At 44.4% G+C, this 17,819-nt stretch overlaps 1 protein-coding gene and 1 long non-coding RNA gene across 3 annotated transcripts; one reads left to right on the top strand and one right to left on the bottom strand.

Annotated features, from left to right (window-relative positions):
* Positions 1-5,895: 5,895 nt before the first annotated feature.
* LOC123184460 (uncharacterized) lies at positions 5,896-7,624 on the bottom strand. Its single transcript, XR_006492972.1, has 4 exons — positions 7,489-7,624; positions 7,331-7,390; positions 7,036-7,130; positions 5,896-6,027 (listed from the first exon to the last, which is right to left on the bottom strand). It is a non-coding gene; the product is annotated as an uncharacterized lncRNA (long non-coding RNA).
* Positions 7,625-7,903: 279 nt separating this feature from the next.
* Positions 7,904-17,314, top strand: LOC123187172 (toMV susceptible protein tm-2). Of its 2 annotated transcripts, XM_044598955.1 has the most exons (2): positions 7,904-11,728; positions 14,978-17,314. In XM_044598955.1, exons 1-2 carry the CDS (start codon positions 11,550-11,552, stop codon positions 17,082-17,084), a joined length of 2,286 nt encoding a protein of 761 aa, XP_044454890.1. In that variant the 5' UTR covers positions 7,904-11,549; the 3' UTR covers positions 17,085-17,314. The 2 variants fall into 2 exon arrangements, with proteins under 2 accessions (XP_044454890.1, XP_044454891.1); XM_044598956.1 differs by lacking the exon at positions 7,904-11,728 and having other exon boundaries at positions 14,970-17,314.
* Positions 17,315-17,819: the final 505 nt, after the last annotated feature.

Below are 17,819 nucleotides of genomic sequence, written 5' to 3'. Positions count from 1 at the left end.
TTGGGCGCTGGGGACCGTTAGTTGGGGTGCTTTGATGATTTCATGAAGCCTGCGTGCGTCTGGTCTGGTTCGTTGCTTGGGGTTGGACCTGAAGAATAAAGATGGATTTGTCGCGCTGCAAAAGTGGCTCGAAAGACAAACCATCCAGCGTGCCGAATGTCCAGGTAGAAAGAAAAGCATGCGTACGTACGTGTTTCTTGGAAGCTGACGGAGAGGATCCAATAGCATATATATACGGGACGGTCATACGACGGACACACACCAGACAAATACGACGTAAGAAGGCGTGCGAGCACTTGTTTAGCGGAGAGAGAGAGAGAGAGAATAATCATGGCGGAGACGGCGATCGCGGCGGTGCTTTCCAAGTTCGGGGAGCTGGCGGCGAGCGAGGCCAAGGTGCTGCTTCGGGTGGGCGATGACATGATGCTACTGCGCGACCGCCTCGAGTGGCTGCAAGCTTTCATCCGAGACGCAGACCGGAAGCGCCGGGCCGGCACCGACCAGTTTACCCGCGTGTGGGTGCGCCAGACGCGTGACGTCGCCTTCGAAGCCGAGGACGCGCTCGACGAATTCTTTTACGAGGTTAGGGTTGCCTACCGTCTGCTATTTGCCATTTTTTTCAGAATGCTTATGCTAATTTTTAATTAGTGCCTGCATTGTCATCATCATCATCTCTCTCTAAAACAGTAAATATGTGTTTAACTATTAGTTTTGCTTGACTAGACGATGAAAATGTGATATAGTTTAAAATATGGTTTTTTTAACACAAAACACCCTACCTCTATGAGTACCTTCAAGAATACGTGCATACACTCACCCATATGAACACACACGTACACCCTACCTCTATGAGTACCTTCAAGAGACTGAGCCGGTATATCATCGTGAGATTTACAAAGTCACCGTAAGCGCCTCGTCGTCGATGAAATATGCTGGGGTAAAATGGCTGCATATCCCTTATTTTAGCCCCTGTAGATCCTTGAGTTGTTACTACTCTGTATTACTAGTATACATTACAACAAGCCCACGTTTAACTTCCATGCATGTGTGTGTAATGCGCTGGATCTGAATAAGCCCAACACAAAGCCCAGTTTTTAGCTATAGACAGGCCACCATGGTGAAGCGTGCCCTAGCGTCCGCGGCTGAAGCCGTTCAGATCGATCATCCAATCCGCGCCTGCCGTCGCTGGCTGCGATGCTAATCGCCAGCAGCCGATCGCTGCTACGTCACCATCGCTAATCGCCATCAGCTACTAGCATCCGTGACTGACGACATGGCCGCACTGCCATGCTAGCCAGTCCAGTCATCTCTCCCTGTGTCGATCCTCCCGCATGACGATCAGTGTGCCATGCCATCGAGCCCAAGACTCCATCGATCACCTTATACTTCAAACGCTCAAGTCTGAAGGTACCGCATGGTTATTTTTCTCATAGATTGCATAACGTATAGTTTAATCAACTGGCTAACTTGCGTCTGTATGTAAGACAGTTGATTAATTTACAAACTAGATGTGTGTTTCATTCATCTAAGATGATTTCTGAAATAATAGTTTGCTATGCTGAGAAATATATAACTGCAAAAGTTCACCCTAATGTGATTATCTTATTTTTTCGATCAGCTTGGTAGCTAGTTATAGAGCTAAATATAGTCCCACTGTTTAATTTTCATTCGCAAAAAAAATCCCATTGAAATGATGCCATTTTGTACATTGCAAAAAATATAATGCTATTTTTATCTCAATGGTATAGTCGGTAATGATATATTATGACATTTATCTTTGAAATTTTCTTCCAATACAAAACCACACACACTTAGAAGTGTTTTCGGAAAAAAAAATCAGTATGTACGATCCTTATCTCCTCCGCCCCCTCATTCTCAAATCCTGGCTCTGCCACTGTCTCCTCCCACTAAAAACACATCGTCGAAAATGGTTTGATAAATATCATAGTTAAGGGTGTAAATGGAGTGGATGTACCTCTGGACCGCTCGACCACCGAATATATTCGGATCAGGTAGGATCGGATCTATCAAATGGCTGTCTGGTCCAGAACGGATTAGCTAGGATACTCGTTTACACCCCCAATAATCATAGTAACAAAAGTTTATGTGAATTTTAATTCTCTACAACTTAAAATTCGCAAGCCAGTAAATATATTGGACGCGCATACAGCGCGAATGTACACCGGACGGTACAGCTCATCGGCGCGAGCACCCCTGTCCACCCGATGCCACGTCAGCTGGCGCGTCGTTACGCAACAGGCCCCTCATGTTCTAGCGACGAGCTAAGAAAGCCCACCAGACTTATTTTGTTCTCTCCTCACTTGGATGACTTTTCATGTCTTCACTATTTTTTTAAGGCTATGTCAGGGAACTCGGTAAAACACAAAATCAACTCAGCATTTTCAACAGTTTGTATGTTAGCTTGTTGATAAAATATGTCATGTCATCAACCAACACCTTAACATACAACAATTTTAATGGGTTGTATCTAGTTTACCCAATAGAATGTGAGATAATAAATAAGATACTCTCTCATTCTACATTGAAGCTTGTGTAAGGGGTGTTGGTTCATATACATACAACCTTTCTTTTTTTCCTCATTTATTGTACGACACATCATCAAAAATCTTATATGGCAAAGTCTACCAATAACTATCTTACAACCATTAAAGATGCCCTAAGCGCGAGCCATCACGGGAGCAGGGCCGGGTGGGCAAAAACAGGTTGTGAGCAAACATGGGCCCAGATCAGCTGTGCTCCCACCCTTCACCTTCTTCCTCAAAGGCGCCTCCCCTCCTAATTCTTATGAGAGAAAACATACCAATGCCAATGGCAATCTCCTAGGTCACCGCTAGGCACTTACATATGACCTCCAAAAAATAGCACTAAAATCTGAAAAAAAATAAAGGAATACCAATCTTTCCCACATGAAAAGCTATATACCAGAGTTATCCATGCCATATTTAGAGCCTGTTTAGAACTGCTTTGCTCTAACCTTGTACTAACCATCACGACTCTCTCTAATAGAGTTATCCATGCCATATTCAGCGTACACACACACCTGACGCATGTACGAGACGGGCGAAGCCCTAACCTTGCTGCTCCTGCGATCGTGCAGCCGCCGGCTCGCTGCGACGGTGCTCCAGCCGGTAATCAGAGCCTTGCCGTCGTCCGTCCCTCTCGACCTTGCACAACGAGATGCCCTCACAAAAAATAAAAAACCAGATGCCACGGCACAACCCCATTTATATTGTACTAACTCCTTAATTCTACTTGACACCAAGATATGCCATATAAGTCATCTATAGGGCTTTTTTCTTCACAATTTTTTATTTGTTTGCAATTTCTATGTTAGAAACCATGTTGATCTCATCTATTTACGAGTATATTTTACCGATTTAGGTGATCAGATACAGTTCAGCTGTTCAAACAATTCTTTTATGTGATAAACTTTAGCTTGCAACTTTCTACTTACAAATAAAATAGGGGAGTGCAGTTTTTTGTAGCTGGAGCTTCACGATACCCTATATCTTGACCGTTCAGTATGGCATCCACTACATAGGGATATGTGCATAGTGTTAAAAACCTGCAGCGGTGTCAGTGAAATTAGTGCTTGATTCTCATTCCTATGACCGGCCCTGCCTCTCTCTGTCCAACACTACACCCACCTGAAATTCTGACAACACCTCTCTCTCATGCACAAAGATTCTTTACATGCAAATGAAATCTGCATGCATACAGTCTCTCGCTCACTTCCAGAGCAAAGACTTTTCTCTTGACAAATCGTGTCTCTCATTTATGTAAAAAAAGCTCACTAACACAAACGCTATCTCTCTTTTAGAAAAGTGTTCTTTCTCACAGTATTTTATTTTCAAAAGTTCTTTCTCACCGTCACAACGTTGTCTCTCTTCAATCCATTTTTTTTTACTTGTGGAATGCCCACACAGCTTCTCTCAATCACTCAAAAACTTACTACATTTTTTTCTCTAGGATTTGTCTCTTTATTTCTGTCTGCCAGGTCAGCTGCGGAATGATGCACCGTTCCATCCTTTTTTAATCGCTGGCAAATAGCGCAAAGCAACCAGCTGTGGCAGGCTAGTGCCAGAACCTAGCATACGACAAACAGACCAGCCGCTCCAGCAGGCGCTCGTGCTTTGTGTTACTGTTTACATAGACAGGACAACTCCTCCTAATGATAAAACAGCGAACAGATGCATGGCCTGAACTGCACATATCACAAGGCAAACTGAGGGTCCAGATAGAAGGTGTTGTGGAGCTCGAGCTATGAAAGAACTTTACGTAAAATAGCGTAGTCTAGACTGAAAGACTCCAATTTAATTTCAGATTATCTATTACTATATCGTTGTATCCTAGCACACTTCAACTAGAGCCCCAATTGTCCAGTTTTAATTTATAAGGATGTTTGCCTTATTGTTTCATAAATATGACCATACATTCTTGCTCCTCGTTTCATTTTCACTTGCAAGAACATTAAAGTTTCGAAGTAGATCCCTGCGGCACTTCCTCCCTACCGCAATTGCCCAGATCTTATCTTTCTCCCCTCCTCCCCACCCTCTCACTTGCCGTTACTGGCATCACCCTCCGGGGGAAGCCTAGAGGGATTCAGTAGTGGTGGGCCTTTATTTCCTTTGCCCAAAGGGCCGCTAGCTGGCAATTTGGTGGCCATGGCGATGGTGGTGTTTCGGTCGTCTGACATTGGCTTAGTTACTTTTTCTTACTTCCTTTGTCGGATTTTGGCCTAGCTAGTTTCCTTTTTCTAGATCGGTCAACTTTGTTTTTATTTTCCTATCTATTTCAAATAGTAGTAGTACACTGCTTGCCTTAAAAAAAATATTGCCCCCTCTCATATTTTTTCCTGGGTCCGCCCCTGAACCTCTACAGCAACACTAATGTTGCATCTGCATAAAAATTAGTTGCCATGTCCACTAAGCAATGGTTGCCACATATTATGCATATTACGGGTATATCCCCATGGCAGATTGATGAAATTTTTGTCATAGACTGGTCCCAATCACCTAATGGCAACATTAATCTGACATCTACATAATTAGTTAATATGTGAACTAAGCAGAAAGTTGCCACACGGTATACACTAAGAAGTTATCTGTGGCAGATTAGCAACAAAGTTGCCGTAGTGTGGTCTAAACCCCTCATGGCAATACTAAGTCTCGCGGCTGCATTCGTTTTGATGTGGATTACCAGATGCAACATGTTGCTACCCACATAGATCCTGCATGTTTTATCACAATTCTTAGACAAATGGGGAAAAATCAGTCCAGAACTTTATACATATAACATGCAAAAGTTGCCATATAATGTCTGTTTTAACAGGTATATATCCAAGTGGAATATGCAACATGAACTCAGCTACACACCACAGAGACCCCAAAAATTGCCACGCGGGTACCCACAACTAAGCATGATTAAGTTGGTGTGACGACCCCACAACTGACCATGTAGGCAACCAAAAAAATGTTCAGCTACGTGGTGTCGTAACATGCAAATTTTTAAAAAGTAACCATTGTTGTGCTACACTTGGTTTCCACCAACAAAACGATGCAATTGTCAGGGGGACATACGTAGTAAACATGGAAACCCAAAAAGCTGCCACAACTTGCAATGAAAAGTAACCATGTTATTTGTACCTAGGTTGCCATCTATGAAAGAGAGTAACTAATCTCTTCAAATATAAGTTACCCTCAACCAAATGATGAAAAATTCATACACACTTCTTGCCATATCTATATAAAAAAGCCATTGTGCCATTTATACTAAAATAACCACGAACAAACATTATAATTTGCATGAAAAAGTGTAAGTAAAAGTACCATCCTATTAACATAGAAGTAACCACATACAAAGAACTATGATTTACTTAATGGGTGGTTGACAAAAATTGTCATGTCATTTATATAGAAGTAACCACATACACAAAGTACAGTTACCTTTTTCAGGTCTGTGCCTATAGGGGAAACTGCCTTCTATGTCTTCTCCATGGCTGATTACCTGGAAAGTCAGAGAGATAATTTGAGCCAATGAGGATGGAGATCATGCAAAGAAAGAGTAGTGCGACATAGAAAATTTGCCATTGAAATGTATTAAAAGTTGCCATGTGGTCTGAAGAAATGCTACCATCTATGGGTATAATAAGATGCCATCCTAGAAACAGACCTATCCAATATCCACTACACTGTACACATTTTCGTTAGTTTCCAATTAACATGTGATTAAATTGCCAAGTTTGCACATATAATACTAACCAGGATATGCAAGTTACCATATATACAGCCTGCAGAATTAAGTTGCCAGGTTCACATACACAAAAATTAACCAAGTTGCCATCAAAATGGCATATCATATAATGTTCTCAAGGTTAGGTACCATGGCAAACATAAGCTCATGAAACTATAAAAAAATTCTATAGTTGCCGCATCCACTAAAGTAAATTTGCCATAGTGTGCAGTATAGTTATGCCATGATAGATTAGCAAAAAACTGCCGTAGTCTGGTCTAAAACTCTAATGGCACATAATTAGTTACCCGCGTCCAGTAAGCACAAAATAGCGACAAAAAGTATATAGTAGAGCCATCCATGACATACTAGCCACCATGGCAACATCTCTCATCCACATTAGTTGGTTCTACATTTACAGATGCCACATGTCATTAATACATAGATCATCCATGTTTTATCACTAAAAAGGACGCAGCATATTCACTGGTTGCATGGCAAAAACCACAAAAAAAACAGGGCCCAATCTACTGACCACGCGGTCTCCAAGTTGCGAATCTTAGAACACACAATTAACCTTGTAGACACACCTTATAAATTATAAATTCAAAAAAATCCACACACAAAGAAAAACACATTAAATTATCACTAAGGTCCAACATGAGTTACCCCCTACCCCCTCCATTGGGAATTTGAATCACGTCACTTCTCCCTTTCACATGCACAAAATAAAGCAAACTCTTTGAACATATGTGAAATGTATAGACTTGAAGGAACTTTTACCTTATAGGTAGAATCACCAGTAACCTCATATCTCATATCCCCGCCGACAACATCGGAGTATGCGTACTGGCGTGGAAATCCGAAAGACTGTCAGCCTGAAGAGAAAACGGAAAGAAGACAAACCATTCAGAATAAGAAGTCCATACATCGAGATTTTTCTATTGTCTATTAACTAAATCACAGGTCAATATGTTGTTAAATTAGTGTGCTCAGTAAACCATAGAAGATTGAGGCATGACGAAGAAGTTAAAGAAGCGGGAACATAGGGCACAGAAGGAAACGGAGCTCATTAGACCTGAACTGCAAGTAATCTGATGAAGCACGCCTTGTTGTAAAGATGAGCAAGCACCAGATACTGCTGATCATTATAGCAAACAGAATAAAACATATGAGCATCAGAGGCAGCAAGAACACATATAACAAAACAACATGAACACATCTGGCAGCCCCCACCCGACAACCACCGCTTGCGCTGCCCCAGACCCCCTTGCCGTGAGCAGAATTTCCCCGAGGTAGACCGTTGTTGGAATAATCCAAACATGTCTAAGTAACATTAGGTTTGCTAGTTTGGTTAATTGTGAACATGATCAAACCGGCCGGGTAATTAACGAGACAAGTTTAGGTAGTAATCTACATGCTGGAGTAGTACCTATTGGAATCGGCTTGCATGTCGTCCGTTAGTAGTAGGAGTCCAATGTGGAGTCGGTCCATGTGGTAATCATGAAGGCGTCTAGTACTAGCTAGTCCAGTTGAGTCCGTGTAGGTCTAGGTGTTGTGTCCTGTACGACTAGGATTGTGTCTAGTCGGTTGGATGCAGCACACATATATATACACAGAGAGGGCTAGCTATTGTAACAGCGTGGAGAAAACCAGAAAATCAATAAAGAGGAGAAGAACAAGGCACGACACGTGTCTTTGGCCATCAATTTTGTGCATGTGTGTTCGTGTGATTTGATGTGATCGATCCTGTGGGCGAATTTCCAACAATTGGTATCTAGAGCAAGGTTCGAGTGAAGCTGCGCTTGCCCCGGGGTGGCGACCCTGCTAGCGCCTCGGGGCGGGCAATAGAGTCGTTGTTGTAGCGACGAAGAGGAGCGGGCGATATAGTCGCTGGTGTACCGACAACGAGGAGTGGGCGATATGGTCGCTGGAATGCAGCGACGAGAAGGAGCAGGCACTTGTCGTTCGAGCGGCGACAAGGAGGATCGGGCATTTGTCGTTCGGCGGAGCGGCGATAAGAAGGCGGTGAGGTACTGTCGCAAGTGAGGCGACAAATGATTGTCGTTCGGCGAAACGACCTGGAGGAAGACGATATGCTATCATCGGCAAGGTGGTGGAAAGAGATCGTTGATGGGAGCGGTGGTGCCGAGGTGCGGTGCCGGAAACTCATCAAGATCGTAGTTGGTGGGAGTGAGGAAGAGGCGACAAAGTTGTGAATTGTCGTCAAGGTGTGCACATAAGTTCTTGTAAGGTGCGTCCAAGAGCTCAGGTGTGTGAGTCTTCTGCTGCAGTTAAGATGCGTCACTGGCGGAGGAGAATTGCATGCGAGAGCGGGCGGAAAAAGGAATTTGTGCCTTGCGTTTCTGTTTGTGGTCGTGGAGTTCCAGTGAGTTCATATACGGTGGAGATGAGTTGCACGTATATGACGAGTTGTGTTGTTGCTGGATAGGAGGTGTCGTTTGCTAAGTTGCGTCACCAACGGCAAAGGAAAAAGATGTGACGGGTGAATAGATGTGTCTCCCTGTATGCAAGAAACCGATAAGAAGATGAAGATCAACGTGTAGATGGACGCACACCAGTTAAGTTGAGTTCCTGCATAAGGCTATGCGTTTAGTCTGCATGTAGCACGCTAAGATGCGGCAGCGTGGCTGGTAGTCCGGGTAATCGTTGGTTTTAGTTTTCAAGTCGGCACAAAAGTATGATGGTGATGATGTGATGGCCATTATTGCAAGAAGAGAGAAGTTGTGGTCTGGTAAATCGCGTCACCGGAGGCAATCGACGGGACAAAGATGAACATGTGGTCCCCTGCGTGTCTTGTCGTGCAAAGAGCCAAGTGTTTGGATTAGAGGGTGAATGTTGGAATAATCCAAACATGTCTAAATAACATTAGGTTTGCTAGTTTGGTTAATTGTGAACATGATCAAACCGGCCGGGTAATTAACGAGACAAGTTTAGGTAGCAATCTACGTGCTGGAGTAGTACCTATTGGAATCGGCTTGCACGTCGTCCGTTAGTAGTAGGAGTCCAATGTGGAGTCGGTCCATGTGGTAATCATGAAGGCGTCTAGTACTAGCTAGTCCAGTTGAGTCCGTGTAGGTCTAGGTGTTGTGTCCTGTACGACTAGGATTGTGTCTAGTCGGTTGGATGCAGCACACATATATATACACAGAAAGGGCTAGCTATTGTAACAGCGTGGAGAAAACCAGAAAATCAATAAAGAGGAGAAGAACAAGGCACGACACGCCTTTGGCCATCAATTTTCTGTGCGTGTGTGTTCGTGTGATTTGATGTGATCGATCCTGTGGGCGAATTTCCAACAATTGGTATCTAGAGCAAGATTCGAGTGAAGCTGCGCTTGCCCCGGGGTGGCGACCCTGCTAGCGCCTCGGGGTGGGCAATAGAGTCGTTGTTGTAGCGACGAAGAGGAGCGGGCGATACAGTCGTTGGTGTACCGACAACGAGGAGTGGGCGATATGGTACTGGAATGCAGAGACGAGAAGGAGCAGGCAATTGTCGTTCGAGCGGCGACAAGGAGGATCGGACAGTTGTCGTTCGGCGGGGCGGCGATAAGAAGGCGGTGAGGTACTGTCGCAAGTGAAGCGACAAGTGATTGTCGTTCGGCGGAACGACCTGGAGGGAGACAACATGCTATCATCGGCAAGGTGGTGGAAAGAGATCGTTGATGGGAGCGGTGATGCCGAGGTGCGGTGCCGGAAACTCATCAAGATCGTAGTTGGTGGGAGCGAGGAAGAGGCGACAACGTTGTGAGTTGTTGTCAAGGTGTGCACATAAGTTCTTGTAAGGTGCGTCCAAGAGCTCAGGTGTGTGAGTCTTCTGCTGCAGTTAAGATGCGTCACTGGCGGAGGAGAATTGCGAGCGAGAGCGGGCGGAAAAAGGAATTTGTGCCTTGCGTTTCTGTTCGTGGTCGTGGAGTTCCAGCGAGTTCATATACGGTGGAGATGAGTTGCACGTATATGACGAGTTGTGTTGTTGCTGGATAGGAGGTGTCGTTTGCTAAGTTGCGTCACCAACGGCAAAGGAAAAAGATGTGACGGGTGAATAGATGTGTCTTCCTGTGTGCAAGAAACCGATAAGAAGATGAAGATCAACGTGTAGATGGACGCACACCAGTTAAGTTGAGTTCCTGCATGAGGCTATGCGTTTAGTCTGCATGTAGCACGCTAAGATGCGGCAGCGTGGCTGGTAGTCCGGGTAATCGTTGGTTTTAGTTTTCAAGTCGGCACAAAAGTATGATGGTGATGATGTGATGACCATCATTGTAAGAAGAGAGAAGTTGTGGTCCGGTAAGTCGCGTCACTGGTGGCAATCGACGGGACAAAGATGAACATGTGGTCGTCTGTGTGTCTTGTCGTGCAAAGAGCCGAGTGTTTGGATTAGGGGGTGAATGTTGGAATAATCCAAACATGTCTAAGTAACATTAGGTTTGCTAGTTTGGTTAATTGTGAACATGATCAAACCGGCCGGGTAATTAACGAGACAAGTTTAGGTAGTAATCTACGTGCTGGAGTAGTACCTATTGGAATCGGTTTGCATGTCGTCCGTTAGTAGTAGGAGTCCAATGTGGAGTCGGTCCATGTGGTAATCATGAAGGCGTCTAGTACTAGCTAGTCCAGTTGAGTCCGTATAGGTCTAGGTGTTGTGTCCTGTACGACTAGGATTGTGTCTAGTCGGTTCATATATATACACAGAGAGGGCTAGCTATTATAACAGCGTGGAGAAAACCAAACAATTAATAAAGAGGAGAAGAACAAGGCACGACACGTGCCTTTGGCCATCAATTTTCTGTACGCGTGTGTTCGTGTGATTTGATGTGATCGATCTTGTGGGCGAATTTCTAACAACCCTGTGATGATGGTGCATGGTTTCCTCCGACCACCGGCCGGGAATAGGAAGAGCCGTCCATGGCCGCAACGGTGGGAGAGAGGGCATGGCGAGATGAGAATGAGAGCAACACTGCTGGGTGGTGAATTTTCTGGAATGAGAGTAGTCTCGTCGTCTCACTGTTGACCCCGTCAAAGATAGCCATGCTGGAGCTGACGTGTGTGCGAGACAAAACAGCAGCCATGCTGCCGGAAAACGGTCACGCGATGAGTGATGCGGATTGGGTCGCGCAGGCGCACATCAAAGGGAACATTCGCTCATTATAAAATCCAAATATATTAGGAACTACAAAAGTTTCATTTTTTCTGATAATGGACTGTTTGTAACTCCTACAAGATTTTTCTCCTTGATAACAGGTTGATCTAAAAAGCCAGGGTTATCGAGGTCGAAAAATGTGGCGCAAATACTTGACTGGTTGCTGTACCCAAATCATCATTCGACATGGGTTGTCTGGCCAAATAAAAAGAATCAATAGACGACTCCAAAAAATCTCGGAGAACCAAAAGGAATACAAGATCGAGCATAGACCATCAGTGACATTAACATCTTCCACTACCGCCACTTCGTCATGGTATGCGACCCCTATGCCTACCCTATAGTTTTCAATTATAATTGTTGTATTTTTCTATAGAACAATGCTAGCTACACATACCATCCTTTTAGTTACGATTCTATTACTACACAAGTATCACCCACTGATCAGAACCATCATGTGGGGTCAGGGAGAGGGAGATTAGGATGTTATCTCATCGTATCAAAATCTTAGGAAAAACATTGCATGCACCGTGATTTCATTCTCTATAGGAACACATGGCACATGCCCGTCACCCAAGGGTAACCCATTGGTCATAATCTCAATAGTGCAACACAAAGGAAATAAGGAAATAGCAGCTTTATAGTAGTCGCAACTTCCGTCAAGTGGATGGCCTAAGGTTCATCCATTCATGGGAGTTGTAGGTTGAAAGTATTCAGCTCTGAAGCAACCCTGCAATCGAGAGACAAGTAGTCTCTTGTGTCCCCAGCACACCTATAACACAGATTTTTAATTGCCGAGATGCACTAGTTCGGTGAAGAGATTGATAATTTGTATGATTGATTGATAATTTGGATGGCAGAAATATTTTTGTAGTTTTGTAATAAATAAAAACATCCAAGTAACATGTTACAAAAGTGAGTGAAATGGGGTTTTAATGCATGGCAACAAGCCCTAGGGTTCATAGGTTCACTAGTGGCAACTCTCAACATTGACAACTTCATAAACATACATGATATGACCTCACAAGTGTGGTAAAGCATCACACCAAAGTTCCCTTTTTTATTGGATGAAAATAGGATGAGATCTCCTAGGTGTGGTAAAGCAATCACACCTCAAAGTTGTCTTCCTAATCTTAATATATTAAGCACACCCCAATGTGACCTCAGGCAGCCCCAGAAATTATACAAGGAAATCACGATATGATCTTTATCTTTCTATTCTTAATCGATAGAGTCACCCTAATGTCACCTCGGGCGTCTCCGGAAATTATACTAGATATGAATTATATGATTTCATGATTCCCAAAAGTTCACTGCACAACAGGAACAAGATTCAATCCAATACAAAGAAAACTCATCATCAGAGATACATCATATAGTTCAACTCTATTAACAATACCCAAGATCACAATCAAGATCAGAAACTCACATGATCAGGGGAGAAGGAGAGAGGACACACTGCAGGTTTAATTACTAGAGTCAAAGAAGCACGTGTGCTGGTCGCCAGAAGTAAGTCGTCAGTGGAAGATCATCACCCATGCGAGCAAGCCTTTTCCTCTCTAATCCTCACCCTAAGAGAGATCTGCTACGATGGATAGCACTGGAGAAAGGTGTGATAGCTCCCGGGTCCCTAGCTAGGCACCCTCTATGAACAGTAAATTCAAAAAAATAGTAAAGAAAATAAAAAAATCTGAAACTTTGTAACATGAAAGATGGTCAAACTTTGTAGGCTATTGCAAGTTTTCATGCTAAAATATCATGTAGAGAAAGTTGTATGAACTAATTTCAGATTTCACTGAAAAAAGTGCTCAAAACTTCAAGCACTGAAATCTTTTTTGTGTGTAGTGCTCCTCGAATAGTTTTTTTGGCATGAAAACTTGCAAGCACCTTCAAAGTTTGATCATATTTGGTGTTGCAAAGTTTCAGTTTTTTTTCTGTTTGTTTGATTTTACTGTTCATAGAGGGTGCGTGGGCACCCGGGAGCTGAAAAACCACTATCATAGCACTGCCATTTTATAAAAAGGGACTCCAGCGCCAGAGCGCCTATTTCCACTAAGCTATGGGTGCTATTTCACATATGTCGATGATAGCGTCTTGTGCAGTGTCACTTTTATATAACGAGTGTATTGTGCAGTCTTACACGTTGTCATAATAGTGACGCCAATACAAAAGAGCACTATACTACAATTGTTCATAGAAAAACTTAGAACAAATTCAATGATACCACTTTACTACAATTGTTCAAAGAAAAAAAATTGTAAAAGAATTACCACTATTGTAACAAATACCTTAGGGGTTTGAGTGACCATTGTGCAGTAGCGGCCGCCAGAGGAGCGGCATGGTGGAGGAGGCGCATGGCGGTAGAGCAAGTGCACCATCGTGGGCCTGGCTCTGGTGAAGAAGTAGTGGTGGAGGACATGGTGGACGAGATGTTGGCGAGCAAGCATGTGATGGCAGAGGAGGACCCCAATGGCAGAGGAGGCATGCCATCATAGGTCTAGATCTGTTGATGACGAACCCCATGCGCCGGCACGTGAGTGGAGGAGGCCATGATGGTTGATGAGGTGACCATGGGCTAGGAAATGAGGAGCGACAGAGGAAGGGTGGAGCGGGGATTGATCCGGCATTTGAGGCAGTGAAGGCAATGGATCTGGTGCCATTGAGCTAGGAACCAGTGACGTGGTGGGCTCCGGTTGCAGAGGAGGCGGGGGAGCAGGGGTGTTAGGGTTCTCGCCGCGGGGAAACTGAAATGGATAGGCACCAACCTGAGCTTAAACAGGAGGGGGGGGGGGGGGGGGGGGGGGGGGGCAACACATCGCTATCATGTCATGCGGAAACCTGTCAATGGAAGCTTCACCGTGTGATTTACAAATGAACTGAGAGCGATACGCCCTTGCCGTCAGATTTTTTATGGAACCGTTGGTGACGTGGTTCCCTTTGAAAACAGACGCCAATAGGTCCTTCAACGGTGCGATAGGGGTATTTGTAGTAGTGTCAGGGACCGCCGTTAAATTAATGGAACTAAAGATAGCATGCCTCTACTTGAAAAAAAGAAACAGAAGAAGAATATTATTTTTAAGTTTTCCTTTGTCTCTAGATGGTTACATATCCAAGCTCTAATACAACTTTTCGTGGGAATAATTGATTTGTGGATAATTACACAAACTAGAATATCTCATTAATAAGTCTGTATTTATATATCTTCTGCCAAATGAAGCCACGACTACTAGTTTGCCTATAAATAAAAGGCGTAGAACCTTATTTTACTGTAAACTAGCAAGTGTAATATGAATAAGAAGATAAATCTTGGACTGCATTTGTGTCCTTGTTTGCCTGCCTGCATAAGATTAGTAATCTTCTTAATTGTGGGACTAGTATGAAAGTATCCATCACCAAGCTATTTTTATACAGCAAATCTAGATATTTTTGGTAAACGTCAGAGAAGACCACTGTAGAACTCGTGGTGTGCCGTACTACATCGATCTAATATGCTTCTTCCGTAAGAATTTTATAAAGGCAATTGAACGACACTTGGGCATTAATAATAAAGGTACTCAATGAACAGGCGGGATGATTATACGAACGCCGTGCGTTTTGACAAAGATATCAAGACAATTGAGAAAATGCTGCTTCGTAAAGATCACCCACAACCAATGTTGATCTCTATACTTGGGGAGAGTGGTGTGGGAAAGAGAACACTCGCAAGTATTATCTCGGATAATATGAAGGCGATTAATCATTTTGAAATTCTAGCTGAGACTGCTGGGTACAACATGCCCACCACAGAAGCTCTCCTTCAAAAAATCCACTACCAGATAGCACATCAAGGGACACGAGGACGTCAGCCAGATGACGAAGAAGGCATTGATATCACTGTCACTGACAAGATTCGTCGCCTCCTGGAGAAAAAGAGGTACCTGGTGATTATTGGTGACATATCCTCCAAAACTATGCTCAACTGTTTGTGGGCGTGCCTGCCAGATGACAATAATGGCAGCAGGGTGGTGCTCATATTGGATACCGAGAATGAAGAAGTCGCATCATATGCTAATGCCATGAACAAAAATGGCATCAACGGAATCCACCAGTTGAACCGCTTGGATGAAGAAAGAAGTGGACAGTTGTTCTGTTCGAGGGTCTTGAGGAAACGAGAATACAACGAAAATGATGAATACATGAGCATATACGACAGATTCATGTTCCGCTGGAGGAAAGAACAGTCCAACGAAGAGGGAAACATGAGGAAGTACCACAAGATCGTTTACGATATAACAGGGGGTTACCCTCTGGCTATAGTGGTTCTGGCCGGATTACTCCGATTCAAGGAGAAGCCGGGACAGTGGGAAGCACTGCTGCAACAGCTCAATTCTGCTTCTGCATCAGGAATGGAAGAAGCACAGGGCAACCAGATAACTGGAGCTGGACTGCACAACAAGTGGGAGATGAGCCCTACAACAGCTAACCTGTCCACAGGAACAACGATTGAAAGGGTCTTCTGGGCAAGCTTTGAAGACCTTCCCAATGATCTCAAGTCATGCCTCCTCTACTTCGCCGCTTTCCCCAAGAATAGCGCTCATTATGCCGATGAGTTGGTGCGGATGTGGATGGCCGAGGGATTCATCAAGCCACAGAAGGGCAAGACTATGGAGGAGCTCGGTCACAACTACCTCAAGGAACTGGTGGTGAGATGCCTTGTCCAGATTGAAGACATGAATGACGTTGGTGGCATTAATAAGGTCATGGTTCACAGAAGCTTCCATGGGTTCCTGCATTCAGAGGCTCACGAGGCTGGCTTCATTGAGGTTCATGACAAACATGACATCTTTGTTCCACCATCGGTGCGCCGACTCTCTTACCACAGTCTCAACGGCAGATATACCACATTCACCAACAAGTTCCCTAAGCTGCGTTCCTTCTTGTGCCAAGTCAGTGTGTTAGACCAGGACCAGGATGCCAACAAGGATTGGTATGATCTCAAGTTTCTGCGTGGGTCCAAGTTCCTGCGTGTAATCTCCAGTAAGGGATTGAGGCTTGATAGTTTGCCCGATGAGATTGGTGACCTGGTCCACTTGCGGTACCTGCGTGTTCAATGCCTGGACCTGCAGGAGCTCCCATCAAGCATTAAGAGACTGCTCAATCTGCAGACACTGGACTTAAGGGGTACTCAAGTCAACAAGATTGACGCATGCTTCTGGAAGATTAAGACGCTGCGACATGTGTTTGCAGACAAGCTCATGCTTCCAGCGTCCATCACAGAAGAACTGAACGAGCTGCAGACGCTACATGGTGTAAAGCCTGACAATGAAGGAGAATGGAATCAACATAATTGCCCACTGCTTAAGATGACCAAACTCCGGTCATTGAACCTGTGTGGGTTCAAGCATGACAAGCATGGGGCTGCACTGGAGGGTGCCCTCACAAAGATGCATCTCCTTGGCCGCTTGAAGCTGCAAGGTGATGTGATTCCTTCATGCGTCTTCACTGCACACAGCCTACGATACCTTCAGATGCTAGTCCTTAGTGGCACTATCAAATGGGCTGAGGTTGCATCAGATGTTCGCAAGGTCCGACCGAACCTCGTTCAGCTCATAGTGTTCAAGAGTAGGAGTGAGGAGGTGCCCCATCACATCAAGGACCAACTGCAGGAGATGCTAGAGGTAATCGATGAATAGAACTGGATTATGCCTTCTCATCTCATCTACAAACTCATGTTGCCAGTTCAATAAATTGGTTTGGTGCCTTACAAACAAGAAGAAAGTTGCGGTAGAGCTGAATGGTACACTACATAAGGTGAAGGAAAATGTGTCTTTGTTTGTCACTCGTGTCTCCAAATGTCTTTAGTTCGTGAAACAATGTAGTATTGTACCGTGTTACTATGTCATAGTTGCTTCCAATCTCTATTTATTTATGCCTTCTTGTTGTTGTTGTTGTTGGTGGTGTTGTTGTAACTGCAAACCATTATGTGTGTCAAATAAAAGCAACAAAAAAATTCATTCACATTCAAACCGTGGGGTAAGTTTATATACCATATCTGGCTAAGAGAGAGAGAGAGGATAGCCCTAAGAGCAACTCCAATAGCCCCTGTAAAAAACTTCCTGTAAAAGTCATTTTACGGGATGACCATATAACTTAGGGGAAATTTCTAACACATACTTTCCTTAGTTCCCGTAAAAAAATCCTATGTCCTATTAAACGATGATGGGGCCCGTAAGCCAGTGGCACGGTGTTGGGAGGCATGGTGACAGTGCCCGGAGAGGTGAGGCCGAGTAGGGGAGGCGCGGCGACGGCGGCCGGCCTGGCGGTGGCAGCCGAGTGCCGTGGTGGCTGGTCTCGCGGCGTGGCGGAGTGACCTACGTACAAGTCAGCGGCGCTTGAACTGGCAGCCGTCCTCGCGGCGGCGCAACCAC

Source organism: Triticum aestivum, chromosome 2A, assembly GCF_018294505.1.
Source record: "Triticum aestivum cultivar Chinese Spring chromosome 2A, IWGSC CS RefSeq v2.1, whole genome shotgun sequence".
NCBI lineage: Eukaryota > Viridiplantae > Streptophyta > Magnoliopsida > Poales > Poaceae > Triticum > Triticum aestivum.
The sequence above is the reverse complement of the archived record's forward strand: the minus strand, read 5'-3'. Positions and strand labels throughout refer to the sequence as shown.